Here is a 16,824-nt window from a genome sequence, read left to right as displayed (position 1 = left end):
AGATCCTTCAGCCTTGTTCTCACACAGTGTGTTCTGGGTGGGGGTCCCCAGTCGGAGGGTCTTCAAGCCCAGCTCAGAGCAGTTCCTGTGAGGCACACATGGCTCGCTGGCAGACATCCGGCTGGAGAACAGGCCCTGCGGACACGCCTCACACGCAGTGTCTATCTCTGGTGTACCTAGGAGAGAAGAACACAAAACAAACTTCCAATTTATGACACCTGACCAAGATGGATCATTTTTCTTTTTTTTTTACAGGTGGGGATCATGTTTTTATCACAATCTGAGAGAAATTGCTCTTTTCACATCAAGCCTCTTCAGGTTATACATTTCCAATATGTCAAGTTACAAGTTGTGGTACGTCGTTCTCATCATAAAGCAGCAGTGGAAGTGTGGAGTTTCATTGTTTAGACAGGAGTAAACTACTAACGGTGCTATAACGCTATCTACCACATCCTGCTTTAGAACAGAGAAGAAGTGAGAATCGGAGACTGTATAAGGTCCTTCATGCATCCAGTATGATGATATTTGACAGAGATGACAAGGCATATTTGCGTGAAAACAGATGACATGATGACAAAGCGTGTGACAAGGCATATTTGTGTAAGTACATTAACTCATAGGTCTATATGAAATGACTAGTTATTACTACAAGTGACCAGCAGAGCATCTTCACTAGGTCATAGATCCTCAGGTTGACAGGCCATACAGTGGTCATAGATCCTCAGGTTGACAAGCCATACAGAGGTCATAGATCCTCAGGTTGACAAGCCATACAGAGGTCATAGATCCTCAGGTTGACAAGCCATACAGTGGTCATAGATCCTCAGGTTGACAAGCCATACAGAGGTCATAGATCCTCAGGTTGACAAGCCATACAGAGGTCATAGATCCTCAGGTTGACAAGCCATACAGTGGTCATAGATCCTCAGGTTGACAAGCCATACAGTGGTCATAGATCCTCAGGTTGACAAGCCATACAGTGGTCATAGATCCTCAGGTTGACAAGCCATACTGTGGTCATAGATCCTCAGGTTGACAAGCCATACAGTGGTCATAGATCCTCAGGTTGACAAGCCATACAGTGGTCATAGATCCTCAGGTTGACAAGCCATACAGTGGTCACAGATCCTCAGGTTGATAAAGCCATACAGTGGTCATAGATCCTCAGGTTGACAAGCCATACAGTGGTCACAGATCCTCAGGTTGATAAAGCCATACAGTGGTCATAGATCCTCAGGTTGACAAGCCATACAGTGGTCATAGATCCTCAGGTTGACAAGCCATACAGTGGTCATAGATCCTCAGGTTGACAAGCCATACAGTGGTCATAGATCCTCAGGTTGACAAGCCATACAGTGGTCATAGATCCTCAGGTTGACAAGCCATACAGTGGTCATAGATCCTCAGGTTGACAAGCCATACAGAGGTCATAGATCCTCAGGTTGACAAGCCATACAGTGGTCATAGATCCTCAGGTTGACAAGCCATACAGTGGTCATTGATCCTCAGGTTGACAAGCCATACAGAGGTCATGGATCCTCAGGTTGATAAGCCATACAGTGGTCATAGATCCTCAGGTTGACAAGCCATACAGTGGTCATAGATCCTCAGGTTGACAAGCCATACAGAGGTCATAGATCCTCAGGTTGACAAGCCATACAGAGGTCATAGATCCTCAGGTTGACAAGCCATACAGTGGTCATAGATCCCCAGGTTGACAAGCCATACTGTGGTCATAGATCCTCAGGTTGACAAGCCATACAGTGGTCATAGATCCTCAGGTTGACAAGCCATACAGTGGTCATAGATCCCCAGGTTGACAAGCCATACAGTGGTTATAGATCCTCAGGTTGACAAGCCATACAGTGGTCATAGATCCTCAGGTTGAGAAGCCATACAGTGGTCATAGATCCTCAGGTTGACAAGCCATACAGGGGTCATAGATCCTCAGGTTGACAAGCCATACAGTGGTCATAGATCCTCAGGTTGACAAGCCATACTGTGGTCATAGATCCTCAGGTTGACAAGCCATACAGTGGTCATAGATCCTCAGGTTGATAAAGCCATACACTAGGTCATAGATCCTCAGGTTGACAAGCCATACAGTGGTCATAGATCCTCAGGTTGACAAGCCATACAGTGGTCACAGATCCTCAGGTTGATAAAGCCATACAGTGGTCACAGATCCTCAGGTTGACAAGCCATACAGTGGTCATAGATCCTCAGGTTGACAAGCCATACAGAGGTCATAGATCCTCAGGTTGACAAGCCATACAGTGGTCAAGGATCATCAGGTTAACAAGCCATACACTAGGTCATAGATCCTCAGGTTGACAAGCCATACAGTGGTCATAGATCCTCAGGTTGACAAGCCATACAGTGGTCAAGGATCCTCAGGTTAACAGGCCATACACTAGGTCATAGATCCTCAGGTTGATAAAGCCATACAGTGGTCATAGATCCTCAGGTTGACAAGCCATACAGTGGTCAAGGATCCTCAGGTTAACAAGCCATACACTAGGTCATAGATCCTCAGGTTGATAAAGCCATACAGTGGTCATAGATCCTCAGGTTGACAAGCCATACAGTGGTCATACATCATCAGGTTGACAAGCCATACAGGCTATTTGGAAAGTATACAGACCACTTAATTTCTTCTACATTTTGTTACATTACATACTTATTTTCTCATCAATCTACACACAATACCCCATAATGACAAAGCAAAAAACTGGTTTTTAGAAATGTTTGCAAATGTATAAAAATACAAAAAAACTGAAATATGACATTTACATAAGTACTCAGACCCTTTACTCAGTACTTTGTTGAAGCACCTTTGGCAGTGATTACGGCCTGGAGTCTTCTTGGGTATGACGCTACAATCTTGGCACACCTGTATTTGGGGAGTTTCTCCCAGTCTTCTCTGCAGATCTTCTCAAGATCTGTCAGGTTGGATGGGGAATGACGCTGCACAGCTATTTTCATTGTCTCTCCAGAGATGCCCGGGTTTTGGCAGGGACCCTCAAGGACATTGTCCTGTTAGAAGGTGAACCTTCACCCCAGTCTGAGGTCCTGAGAGCGCTCTGGAGCAGGTTTTCATTAAGGATCTCTCTGTACTTTGCTCCGTTCATCTTTCCCTCGATTCTGACTAGTCTCCCAGTCCCTGCCGCTGAAAAACATCCCCACAGCCTGATGCTGCCACCACCATGCTTCACCGTAAGGGATGGTGCCAGGTTTCCTCCAGACGTGACGCTTGGCATTCAGGCCAAAGAGTTCAATCTTGGTTTCATCAGACCAGAGTCTTTAGGTGCCTTTTGGCAAACTCCAAGCTGGCTGTCATGTGCCTTTTACTGAGGAGTGGCTTCCGTCTGGCCACTCTACCATAAAGTCCTGATTGGTGGAGCGCTGCAGATATGGTTGTCCTTCTGAAAGGTTCACCCATCTCCACAGAGGAACTCTGGAGCTCTGTCAGAGGGACCATCGGGTTCTTAGTCAGCTCCCTGATCAAGGCCCTTCTCCCCTGATTGCTCAGTTTGGCCTGGTGGCCAGCTCTTGGAAGAACCTTGGTGGTTCCAAACTTTTTACATTTAAGAATGATGGAGGCCACTTTGTTCTTGGGGACCTTCAATGTGTCAGAAACGTTTTGGTAGTGTTCAGAGTTTTAAAAATGATGACTACACAATCTCTGTACCCCATACATTCAATTATCTGTAAGGTCTCTCAGTCAAGCAGTGAATTTCAAGCACAGATTCAACCACAAAGACCAGGGAGGTTTTCCAATGTTTTCGTAAAAAGAAAGGAACCTATTGGTAGATGGGTAAAAATATCCCTTTGAGCATGGTGCAGTTATTCATTACGCTTTGGATGGTGTATCAATACACCCAGTCACTACAAAGATACAGGAACCCTTTCCAACTCAGTTGCCAGAGAGGAAGGAAACTGCTCAGGGATTTCACCAATGGTGATTTTAAAACAGTTACAGAGTTTAATGGCTGAGATAGGAGATAACTGAGGATGGATCAACAACACTGTAGTTACTCCAGAAATAATAACATAAAGGACTGAGTGAAAATAAAGAAACATTTCCAGAATAAAAAATATATTTGCAATTAGGCACCAAAAAATACTGAAAAGAATGTGGCAAAGCAATTAACTTTTTTGTCCTGAATACAAAGCGTTATTCAATCTTCATATTTTCAAGGAAGATTGTGGCTGCATTATGTTATGGGTATGCTTGTCATCGGCAAGGACAAGGGAGTTTTTTTGCTGGAAAAATAAACAGAATAGAGCTAAGCAAAACGTGGTTCTGTCTGCTTTCCATCAGACACTAGGAGACAAATTCACTGTTCAGCAGGACAAGGCCAAATATACAATCCAGGTGTGCAAAGCTCTTGGAGATGTCACAATCGTCGTATGAAGCGGACCAAAATGCAGCGTGGTATGTGTTCATGATGATTTTTTAAATAAAAGAAAGCACTGAACACTGAATACAAACTATACAAAACAATAAACGAATAACGACCGTGAAGCTATAATGAGAACTGTGCTGAACACAAGCAACTAACATAGACAATCACCCAACAAACAAACAGTGAAACCCAGGCTACTTAAGTATGATTCTCAATCAGAGACAACTAATGACACCTGCCTCTGATTGAGAACCATACTAGGCCGAAACATAGAAATCCCCCAAATCATAGAAAAACAAACATAGACTGCCCACCCCAACTCACGCCCTGACCAGCCTAAATAATGACAAAAGGAAAAAGGAAATAAAAGGTCAGAACGTGACAGGAGACTTGTCCAGAAAAGACACAGCTGTAATCGCTGCCAAAGGTTATTCTAACATGTACTGACTCAGCGGGTTGAATACTTCATTAATCAAGATATATTAGTATTTTATTTTACATAAATAAAAAAATCTATATTTGAATTGTTCTTCCACTTTGACATTACAGAGTATTTTGTGAAGTTCATTGACTAAAAAATGTACTATTAAATCAATGTTAATCCCAAATTGAAACAAATGAGGTAGGTAGGAAACATCTTCCAGCCCCAGTCTAACTGTCTGATACAGACTCAGGTAGGAAACACCTTCCAGCCCCAGTCTAACTGTCTGATACAGACTCATGTAGGAAACATCTTCCAGCCCCAGTCTAACTGTCTGATACAGACTCAGGTAGGAAACACCTTCCAGCCCCAGTCTAACTGTCTGATACAGACTCAGGTAGGAAACACCTTCCAGCCCCAGTCTAACTGTCTGATACAGACTCAGGTAGGAAACATCTTCCAGCCCCAGTCTAACTGTCTGATACAGACTCAGGTAGGAAACATCTTCCAGTCCCAGTCTGTCTGATACAGACTCAGGTAGGAAACACCTTCCAGCCCAGTCTAACTGTCTGATACAGACGCAGGTAGGAAACACCTTCCAGCCCCAGTCTAACTGATACAGACTCAGGTAGGAAACATCTTCCAGTCCCAGTCTAACAGACTGATACAGACTCAGGTAGGAAACATCTTCCAGCCCCAGTCTAACTGTCTGATACAGACTCAGGTAGGAAACATCTTCCAGCCCCAGTCTAACTGTCTGATACAGACTCAGGTAGGAAACATCTTCCAGCCCCAGTCTAACTGTCTGATACAGACTCAGGTAGGAAACACCTTCCAGCCCCAGTCTAACTGTCTGATACAGACTCAGGTAGGAAACACCTTCCAGCCCCAGTCTAACTGATACAGACTCAGGTAGGAAACACCTTCCAGCCCCAGTCTAACTGTCTGATACAGACTCAGGTAGGAAACACCTTCCAGCCCCAGTCTAACAGTCTGATACAGACTCAGGTAGGAAACATCTTCCAGCCCCAGTCTAACTGTCTGATACAGACTCAGGTAGGAAACATCTTCCAGCCCCAGTCTAACTGTCTGATACAGACTCAGGTAGGAAACATCTTCCAGCCCCAGTCTAACTGTCTGATACAGACTCAGGTAGGAAACACCTTCCAGCCCCAGTCTAACTGTCTGATACAGACTCAGGTAGGAAACACCTTCCAGCCCGTCTAACTGTCTGATACAGACTCAGGTAGGAAACATCTTCCAGCCCCAGTCTAACTGTCGGATACAGACTCGGGTAGGAAACACCTTCCAGCCCCAGTCTAACTGTCTGATACAGACTCAGGTAGGAAACACCTTCCAGCCCCAGTCTAACTGATACAGACTCAGGTAGGAAACACCTTCCAGCCCCAGTCTAACTGTCTGATACAGACTCAGGTAGGAAACACCTTCCAGCCCCAGTCTAACTGATACAGACTCAGGTAGGAAACACCTTCCAGTCCCAGTCTAACTGTCTGATACAGACTCAGGTAGGAAACACCTTCCAGCCCCAGTCTAACAGTCTGATACAGACTCAGGTAGGAAACATCTTCCAGCCCCAGTCTAACTGTCTGATACAGACTCAGGTAGGAAACATCTTCCAGCCCCAGTCTAACTGTCTGATACAGACTCAGGTAGGAAACACCTTCCAGCCCCAGTCTAACTGATACAGACTCAGGTAGGAAACACCTTCCAGCCCCAGTCTAACTGTCTGATACAGACTCAGGTAGGAAACATCTTCCAGCCCCAGTCTAACTGTCTGATACAGACTCAGGTATCAGCCCCAGTCTAACTGTCCGACTCTCTTCTTTCCTTCCCCTCTCTCTCCCAGCCTCTCCCCTCCTCTTCTCTTCTCATCTCCTCTCTCTTCTCCCCTCTCCTCATCTGGCCTGGAATACGTCTGAATCACAAACCAGGACTGAAGGCTGAGGAAGGTTATAATTAAAAGGAGGGGAAGGAGGCCAACGAGAACAACGTACAAATGACAAAGGCGTAGTTTAGTGTCTGCCGTGATCTTGATCCTGCTTAGCTTTGGTTACGTCCCAAAGGGCACCCTATTCCCTATATAGTGCACTATTTTAGACGAGGGCACATAGGGCTCTGGTCAAAAGTAGTGCACGATATAGGGACATTTGGGACATAACCTATCTGAGTGAGCTGACAGGAGAGGAGAGATCCTGGTGATGATGACAGCCAGGCAGCAGAGTTATTATGTCTGATGAAAAAGGTCTGCCACTCACAGCTCTGCCTCTGTCTGGTCCTCCGCCAACACACTCAGTACTATCAGTGGACTCTCATAGAGAACAGAACAGGTCAGGACCATACAGCAGTGGATTCTGGGTAATAGAGAGTATAGTACTATTATATTATAGACTGATTAGACCTACCACAGGCTGAGTAAACACTTCCCCCTCTGAGGACATGGGCTGACCAGGAATAACATTTGCAAACCATTATGTATGAGTATATAACTGGAAGTACCAATCAAAAGAGGGAGGACCTTTAGCCAAGTTAAATAAACCAACAGCAGTTAAAGAATGAACAAGAACCTTCAGCACCACAGCTTCATTTGCATCATAAAACCAAAACCAAAAAAAACAACATTTCAGTCAATCAATTCATTCAGTCATTGGTTGATTGTAATAACAACATAGATGACCTACCTAGAGCAGTTACGCCGAAGCCAGGTGGGCAGGACGTGTGTTTGATGCAGAACTCCACCACCAGGTGGTAGCCTGGGATACACTCACACAGCTGGTCGTGGGTTCTGTTACACTCCTGACTGACCAGCTGCCTCTCCTTGCAGACGGTCGTGCAGTATTGGCAGCTGTCGCCCCAGTGCCAGTGTTCTGAGAAGGACCGGTCGGGGCACGGCGAGCAGGCGGTGGGGGTTTCGGCGGTACAGTGGGTCAGGACGGCCGTGCCGGGTGGACACTGGTCACACAGGAGGAGTTCAGAGGTCAAGGGGTCGTAGTGCTGGTACTTAGGGGGTGGGACCTCGTGGAACGCCCAGGAGAAGGAAATGGCGAAGAGCTGTGGAGAAATAGAGAGAGAGGGGGGGGAGAGAGAGAGAAGGGAGAAGAGAGATAGTGGGGAAATGAAAGAGAGAACAGAGAGAGAAGAGGGAGAGAGGGGGGGAGGGGGAGAGAGAAGGGAGAAGAGAGATAGTGGGGAAATGAAAGAGAGAGAGAGATATAGAAAGATAAAGAGAGAATCAGAGAGAGGAGGAAGAAGAGTTGAGAACAGAGAAAGAGAGAAGAGTGAGAGAGAGAGGCGAAAAAGAGAGAGAACAGAGAGGAGAACCACCAGATTAGACAGAACGAATGTTTACAGCCTATCTGATGCCAGAGAAACTAAGCGTTCAGGCTTGTTGTGATTGACCGAGTGTAACCCAAGCCTGGGGTGATTGACTGAGTGACTAAGTGTTATATATGAAGCCAGAAACCAGGCAGGACTAAATAGAAGCGTGTCTGTGATTGACAGTGTAAAGCAGCAGTAAGCAAGGCAGCAGCCTTCACCGCTGTGGCCCAGATGTTAATTCTCCCTCCGGGGACTTCCCCTACCTCCCATACGCCACTGTCATGAAAAACACTGTATCCAGTCAGCAATGTCCCTCAGAATCTCCTGCAGCACTGTATAGGCCTTGGCCTGGGGTGACCTATACTGGCCTGGGGTGACCTATACTGGCCTGGGGTGACCTATACTGGTGACCTATACTGGCCTGGGGTGCCCTATACTGGCCTGGGGTGACCTATACTGGCCTGGGGTGACCTATACTGGCCTGGGGTGACCTATACTGGCCTGGGGTGACCTATACTGGCCTGGCCTGGGGTGACCTATACTGGCCTGGCCTGGGGTGACCTATACTAACCTGGGGTGGCCTATACTGACCTGGGGTGACCTATATTGTCCTGGCCTGGGGTGACCTATACTGTCCTGGCCTGGGGTGACCTATACTGGCCCGGCCTGGGGGGACCTATACTGTCCTGGCCTGTGGTGACCTATACTGTCCTGGCCTGGGGTGACCTATACTGTCCTGGCCTGGGGTGACCTATACTGTCCTGGCCTGTGGTGACCTATACTGTCCTGGCCTGGGGTGACCTATACTGTCCTGGCCTGGGGTGACCTATACTGTCCTGGCCTGGGGTGACCTATACTGTCCTGGCCTGGGGTGACCTATACTGTCCTGGCCTGGGGTGACCTATACTGTCCTGGCCTGGGGTGACCTATACTGTCCTGGCCTGGGGTGACCTATACTGTCCTGGCCTGGGGTGACCTATACTGTCCTGGCCTGGGGTGACCTATACTGTCCTGGCCTGGGGTGACCTATATTGGCCTGGGGTGACCTATATTGGCCTGGGGTGACCTATGCTGGCTTGGGGTGACCTATATTGGCCTGGGGTGACCTATACTGGCTTGGGGTGACCTATACTGGCTTGGGGTGACCTATACTGGCTTGGGGGACCTATACTGGCTTGGGGGGACCTATACTGGCTTGGGGTGACCTATACTGGCTTGGGGTGACCTATACTGGCTGCAGGCCAAATAAACATGGAGCATGGAGACTGAAAACCTAGGGAGTAGACTGATTTCCCAAGGCCCTCTTCCCTTCTGTCTTTCTGTCCCTTCTCCAGTCTACTGATTTCCCAAGCCCCTCTTCCCTTCTGTCTTTCTGTCCCTTCTCCAGTCTACTGATTTCCCAAGCCCCTCTTCCCTTCTGTCTTTCTGTCCCTTCTCCAGTCTACTGATTTCCCAAGCCCCTCTTCCCTTCTGTCTTTCTGTCCCTTCTCCTACCTTCTCTTCCTTCCCTTCAGTCTCCAGACCAAATCCATCTAAATCCTTACTGTAAACTGTTATCTAAATCCTTACTGTAAACTGTTATCTAAATACCTTACTGTAAACTGTTATCTAAATCCTTACTGTAAACTGTTAGCTAAATCCTTACTGTAAACGGTTATCTAAATCCTTACTGTAAACTGTCAGCTAAATCCCTTACTGTAAACTGTTAAACCCATGCAAGTTGCTTGTTTTACTCCCGGGAAATGCCCCTGTGCATTCTGTATATCGAAGTTCTGGAATAAAGACATTGTTGAACTTTTGACCTTTCACCATTCAGTTGGAAGTCACCATTCAATGACATTCTGCTACAGAGCTCTAGACCAAAATTACACGCTGCTCTGTCGCCCATAATTACAATGTTCTGATCATCTGAAGGGAAGTCACATTGGATGACTCCTGTGGCCGTTCGCCAGCTGAGAGGGAATACAGCTGGAGTGTGTACATCCCCTCAATCAGACAGAGGCTTAGTGGCTCAGCGGTCTTAAGGCGCTGCATCTCAGTGCTAGAGGCGTCACTACAGACCCTGGTTCGATTCCAGGCTGTATCACAACCGAATGTGATTGGGAGTCCCAAAGGGCGGCGCACAATTGGCCCAGCATCGTTAGGGTTTGGCCGGAGTAGGCCGTTATTGTAAATAATAATTTGTTCTGAACTGACTTGTCTAGTTAAAATAAAAATATGGCTCCCTATGTAGTGCACTACTTTTGACCAGGGCCCATAGGGCTATATAGGGAATAGGGTGCAATTTGGGACGCATAAAGCGTTTACTAGTGTATTACACAGTAGTCAGTCAAGGAGATGTTATTCTGCTCGTCAGTGTCCAAACCGCTGAAATCAGGGCAGGAGCGTGATTTAAAAAACAACATACTACTTCCTCTGACTAACTCAGGCTATGGAGCGGGATTTCAAGTCAAAATACTACTTCCTCTGACTAACTCAGGCTATGGAGCGGGATTTAAAAAACAAAATACTACTTCCTCTGACTAACTCAGGCTATGGAGCGGGATTTCAAGTCAAAATACTACTTCCTCTGACTAACTCAGGCTATGGAGCGGGATTTCAAGTCAAAATACTACTTCCTCTGACTAACTCAGGCTATGGAGCGTGATTTAAAAGACTTCCTCTGACTAACTCAGGCTATGGAGCGTGATTTAAAAGACTTCCTCTGACTAAAGTGCTGTAGCCTAAATGGCTTTCCATATTCAACCTAAACCACCATCTACCCCCGGAGGTGTGACAGACAGTCATTTCCATGTGTATCATTTCCCTGCATTAAGCACTGAGGAGGAACACACCCAGCAGCTGACTGAGAGGAACGCATTGGAGGACCTAGGCTACGTACCAAATGGCCCCCATATTCCCTATGTAGTGCACTATATAGGGAATAGGGTCCCCATGGGGCTCTGGTCAGCAGTAGTGTACTATATAGGGAATAGGGTCCCCATATGGCTCTGGTCAGCAATAGTGCACTATATACGGAATAGGGTCCCCATAGGGCTCTGGTCAGCAGTAGTGCACTATATATAGGGAATAGGGTGTCATTTAAGACACAGCCCTAGGTAATGTCCCAACTATCTCTCCTTCCTCCTAAAGTGTGCACTTGTTCACTTCCCTTAATGCCCCGATGCAGTCTTTTTAATTGTATTTTTAAACCATCACTGTGTGTGTTTATTTCATGAAAATAACTCAAAATATATGTTTTTATCATTTATTTCCCTGAGCTACCTTTTGCTATTGAAATGCTCAGTCCGATCGTGTGGGCGTGTCGATACACATTTTTAAATGTTTACAATACACGGCCCTGATTGGCGGATAGGATGGTCTAGACTCCAGCAGGGGTCTCCAACATCACGAGCTACCAGTAGCTCACAGCCTACCCATGAGTAGCTAAATCAACACAACATTGACATTATCCCACCCCTGGTTAGCCACTATTAGCTTAAAAAGCCAAACCTAACACAATATCTGCCAATTAATTTCCAGCAATATCGCCCCTGTCTGTCGGTGTGGTGCGCGCGTCTGTCTATCACTCCGTGTGTATCACGTTGATGTGATAACCATCTTGTTGGTTGACAGAAATACTTTTCCCAAAAAACACTCTCATATACATTTTAACTGCAAAGTAGGCTTACCTGGCAGAAGTATTTAATGAGTAGATATAATTTGTATGTATAATTTGTTATTTGCTAACGTTGCCATAGAATGAGTAGCAGCAGTATAAAACCATCACCAGACCGGCATGTTAGACTGCACATTCCTCACGCGCTACATATTAAAGGGACAGACGCCCAATTAAAGAGGAATTACACAAAACCCCCAGACAATGGTCTTCTGATGTGATGTCATCATTAACATGGACTCTATTGGAGTTGTTTATTAACCCTTATTTTACCAGGCATGTTGTCAGAAAACATAGTACACTACTTTCTGTTGTACACTAAGGACCAGGGGAAGAGTTGATAACATAGTACACTACTTTCTGTTGTACACTAAGGACCAGGGGAAGAGTTGATAACATAGTACACTACTTTCTGTTGTACACTAAGGACCAGGGGAAGAGTTGATAACATAGTACACTACTTTCTGTTGTACACTAAGGACCAGGGGAAGAGTTGATAACATTAGTGCACTACTTTCTGTTGTACACTAAGGACCAGGGGAAGAGTTGATAACATAGTACACTACTTTCTGTTGTACACTAAGGACCAGGGGAAGAGTTGATAACATAGTGCACTACTTTCTGTTGTACACTAAGGACCAGGGGAAGAGTTGACAACATAGTGCACTACTTTCTGTTGTACACTAAGGACCAGGGGAAGAGTTGATAACATAGTGCACTACTTTCTGTTGTACACTAAGGACCAGGGGAAGAGTTGACAACATAGTGCACTACTTTCTGTTGTACACTAAGGACCAGGGGAAGAGTTGATAACATAGTGCACTACTTTCTGTTGTACACTAAGGACCAGGTGAAGAGTTGACAACATAGTACACTACTTTCTGTTGTACACTAAGGACCAGGGGAGGAGTTGATAACATAGTACACTACTTTCTGTTGTACACTAAGGACCAGGGGAAGAGTTGACAACATAGTGCACTACTTTCTGTTGTACACTAAGGACCAGGGGAAGAGTTGACAACATAGTACACTACTTTCTGTTGTACACTAAGGACCAGGAGAAGAGTTGACAACATAGTACACTACTTTCTGTTGTACACTAAGGACCAGGGGAAGAGTTGATAACATAGTACACTACTTTCTGTTGTACACTAAGGACCAGGGGAAGAGTTGATAACATAGTGTACAACAGAAAGTAGTGTACTAAGGACCAGGGGAAGAGTTGACAACATAGTACACTACTTTCTGTTGTACACTAAGGACCAGGGGAAGAGTTGATAACATAGTACACTACTTTCTGTTGTACACTAAGGACCAGGTGAAGAGTTGATAACATAGTACACTACTTTCTGTTGTAAGGACCAGGGGAAGAGTTGATAACATAGTACACTACTTTCTGTTGTACACTAAGGATCAGGGGAAGAGTTGATAACATAGTACACTACTTTCTGTTGTACACTAAGGACCAGGGGAAGAGTTGATAACATAGTACACTACTTTCTGTTGTACACTAAGGACCAGGGGAAGAGTTGATAACATAGTACACTACTTTCTGTTGTACACTAAGGACCAGGGGAAGAGTTGCAGGAGAAGAAGAGAAGGATGTACCTATTTGAAAGTTTGAAAAAAAATGAGTAGCTTGTGATGTGTTTTTTTTAAAGTAGCTCTCATGCTAGAAAAGGTTGGAGAACCCTGCTGTAGAGCCTACCTCGTTAACACCTTCAAATAGAACTGCTCATTGGTCAGAATAATCTAATCGTATTGTGATGTCATGCTGTGGCCAAAAACTCCATCCCACCTGAACAGGCTTTATCTTTGAAAAAAAGCTCTTATACTAAAAGGACATTATCATAATTTTCACAATTTGAGTGTTATTTCGACCTCAAAGTGCTGAAATAACATGAATGAAAATGTAAAATCACTGCACTGCCCTTTAACTCATTTGAAAGGAGACGACTGGTATAAGAAATATGGTGTAAATTCCCACGAGCCCATCCCTGCACCAATCCAATGCTTTTAGATTTGTGGGAAGTAGTGAAGGAACGCACACATCAGTAGAAAGTAGACTCGCCTCCAGACGTTCTAAGTTCGGTAAAAATAAAAAAACGTCAAGCAACAAGACTATGGAGGACCAAATGTATTGTACACACAGCGGTAAGTCTCTTTGGATAACAGAGTCGGCTATATGGTATACATCATTAGGTCTATTACAATGGAGGAGCAGAAGGCTGGAGAGCTGAGGGATGGATGGATGGAGTCAGTACTGCTGTTCAGGTGGTCTGCCTGGGGATTTCAGCTCTTCAGAGACATCAAACACACACACAGACTGACCCAACCCTCTGCCTCTAACTAGACTGACTGCTGTAAAATCCCCCCCATTAAAAGACCTCAGAGGCTACATCCCAAAATGGCACCCTATTCCCTACATAGTGCACTACTTTAGACCAGAGCCCTATGGCACCCTATTCCCTACGTAGTGCACTACTTTAGACCAAAGTCCTATGGGCCCTGGTCAAAAGAGTACACTGAATAGGGATTAGGGTGCTATTTGGGACAAACTAGTGGGAGGCCTGGCATCAAACAGCTGTCTTGATGAAATCCTAAAACTATCAACGACCCCAGCAGCTATGAGCAGATGGGTCGGTACCCATAATACCCATAACAAATCAAATGTTATTATACAGATGATCAACGACCCCAGCAGCTATGAGCAGATGGGTCGTTACCCATAACACCCATATCAAATCAAATGTTATTATACAGATGAGATGGGTCGTTACCCATAACACCCATATCAAATCAAATGTTATTATACAGATGAGATGGGTCGGTACCCATAACACCCATATCAAATCAAATGTTATTATACAGATGATATAGCATACACATACCGTGAGACATTACAACTCAATAAACCTAGGAGAATGACAAATCTGTGCCAACTCTTACAATCAAATCAAATGTTATTTGTCACATGCGCCCGAATACAACAGGTGTAGTAGACCTTACAGGGAAATGCTGAATACAACAGATGTAGGTAGACCTTACAGTGAAATGCTGAATACAACAGGTGTAGTAGACCTTACAGGGAAATTCTGAATACAACAGGTGTAGTAGACCTTACAGGGAAATTCTGAATACAACAGGTGTAGTAGACCTTACAGTGAAATGCTGAATACAACAGGTGTAGTAGACCTTACAGTGAAATGCTGAATACAACAGGTGTAGTAGACCTTACAGGGAAATGCTGAATACAACAGGTGTAGTAGACCTTACAGGGAAATGCTGAATACAACAGGTGTAGTAGACCTTACAGGGAAATGCTGAATACAACAGGTGTAGTAGACCTTACAGTGAAATGCTGAATACAACAGGTGTAGTAGACATTACAGTGAAATGCTGAATACAACAGAAATAGTAGACCTTACAGGGAAATGCTGAATACAACAGAAATAGTAGACCTTACAGGGAAATGCTGACTGACAAGCCCTTAACCAACAATGCAGTTAAAAAAAAAAAAACTAACAAAAATAAGAATAAGAAATAAAAGTCACAAATCAATATTTGGGTCAATAAAGTCCACCAACTAACTTTTAGAAACCTGTAACAGTACAGGCAGGTAGCCAAGTATTAAAGCAAAACAGTAGCAGCGATAGCAGAGATTCATAGGGTATGTGTAACCATGGCAGAGTATGTCATTGATCTCCATATAATTTAGTCCCAGGCTGTGTTCCACTGCCTCTGATTTATGCAGCGTTACAACTAACAGATTATCATTTATGACTGGGAGGCCGTAGCAAGAGTTTGGCGCGGTCAAGTGGGTATTTGTTAATGATTAACTAAAGATAATTTAACATTTCTGATGAAACTGAGTCTGATATATATACTATATCAGACTCAGTTTCATCAGAAATGTTTATATTATCTTTAATACTCATAAATGATAATCTGTTAGTTGTAACGCTGCATAAATCAGAGACAGTGGAACACAGCCTGGGACTAAATGTATATATATATTCTGTTTGTTTTTAAGGATGCTTTCAATGGACATTTCCACCAACTTCCGAGTCATTTTCTGTCTCTCAGTGTTTCCATGCTATTAGAGTAGAGAAAAGGATAGAGACACTGTCTCTCAGTGTTTCCATGCTATTAGAGTAGAGAAAAGGATAGAGACACTGTCTCTCAGTGTTTCCATGCTATTAGAGTAGAGAAAAGGATAGAGACACTGTCTCTCAGTGTTTCCATGCTATTAGAGTAGAGAAAAGGATAGAGACACTGTCTCTCAGTGTTTCCATGCTATTAGAGTAGAGAAAAGGATAGAGACACTGTCTCTCAGTGTTTCCATGCTATTAGAGTAGAGAAAAGGATAGAGACACTGTCTCTCAGTGTTTCCATGCTATTAGAGTAGAGAAAAGGATAGAGACTCTGTCTCTCAGTGTTTCCATGCTATCAGAGCAGACCGGTATGACAGAAACACTACTGACGGCATCACTACTACTGTTGATGTAAAAGAGGAAGTTACTGTAGTCGCTTTAAAGAAGCTTCCCTTCAGGACGATGTGTTCCTTTCTTAATAAACGTTAGGTGGTGTGTGTGTGTGTGTGTGTGCGTATGTCTGTGTGTGTCTGTGTGTGTGTCCTCTGTGTGCGTGTGTGCGTGTCCTCTGTGCGTGTGTGTGTGTGTGTGTGTGTGTGTGTATGTCTGTGTGTGTGTCTGTGTGTGTCTGTGTCTGTGTGTAAAGCCTCAGTATTTGACAACAAACAAAAAAGATTTGTGTTTATTCTGCAGGGCGTTATAGGGTGACCTTTTGACACATTTCTCTCTGTCTCTCTGTCACCTCGTGAACGGCTCATTTTGGGGAAGTTGTCTGTAACAGACGCCACCGAGTGCAGACACCACCGGGGGCAGAGCATAAAGATAAAGAGTTAAAAGATAACAAGCCACATGTAGAACAATCCACATAGAAGAATAGCTCCCTGGCTCTGCTTTCAAATTAAAATC

The 16,824-nt window shown here is 44.7% G+C and overlaps 1 protein-coding gene across 2 annotated transcripts in view; it reads right to left on the bottom strand.

Moving 5' to 3' along the window:
• The window catches only part of LOC135575119 (tumor necrosis factor receptor superfamily member 11B-like), a 28,306-nt gene that overhangs the window by 8,684 nt on the left and 2,798 nt on the right, over window positions 1–16,824 (bottom strand). For both annotated transcript variants that reach the window (XM_065027331.1, XM_065027330.1), the window contains exons 2-3: window positions 7,530–7,899; window positions 1–176 (exon numbers count right to left, since the gene is read on the bottom strand). The exon at window positions 1–176 is cut by the window's left edge and continues 40 nt beyond it. In XM_065027331.1, the coding sequence (XP_064883403.1) occupies window positions 1–176; window positions 7,530–7,899 (546 nt within the window). The remainder of the gene's footprint in view (window positions 177–7,529; window positions 7,900–16,824) is intronic.

The sequence above is a fragment of the Oncorhynchus nerka genome, linkage group LG14 (genome assembly GCF_034236695.1).
Source record: "Oncorhynchus nerka isolate Pitt River linkage group LG14, Oner_Uvic_2.0, whole genome shotgun sequence".
NCBI lineage: Eukaryota > Metazoa > Chordata > Actinopteri > Salmoniformes > Salmonidae > Oncorhynchus > Oncorhynchus nerka.
The sequence above is the reverse complement of the archived record's forward strand: the minus strand, read 5'-3'. Positions and strand labels throughout refer to the sequence as shown.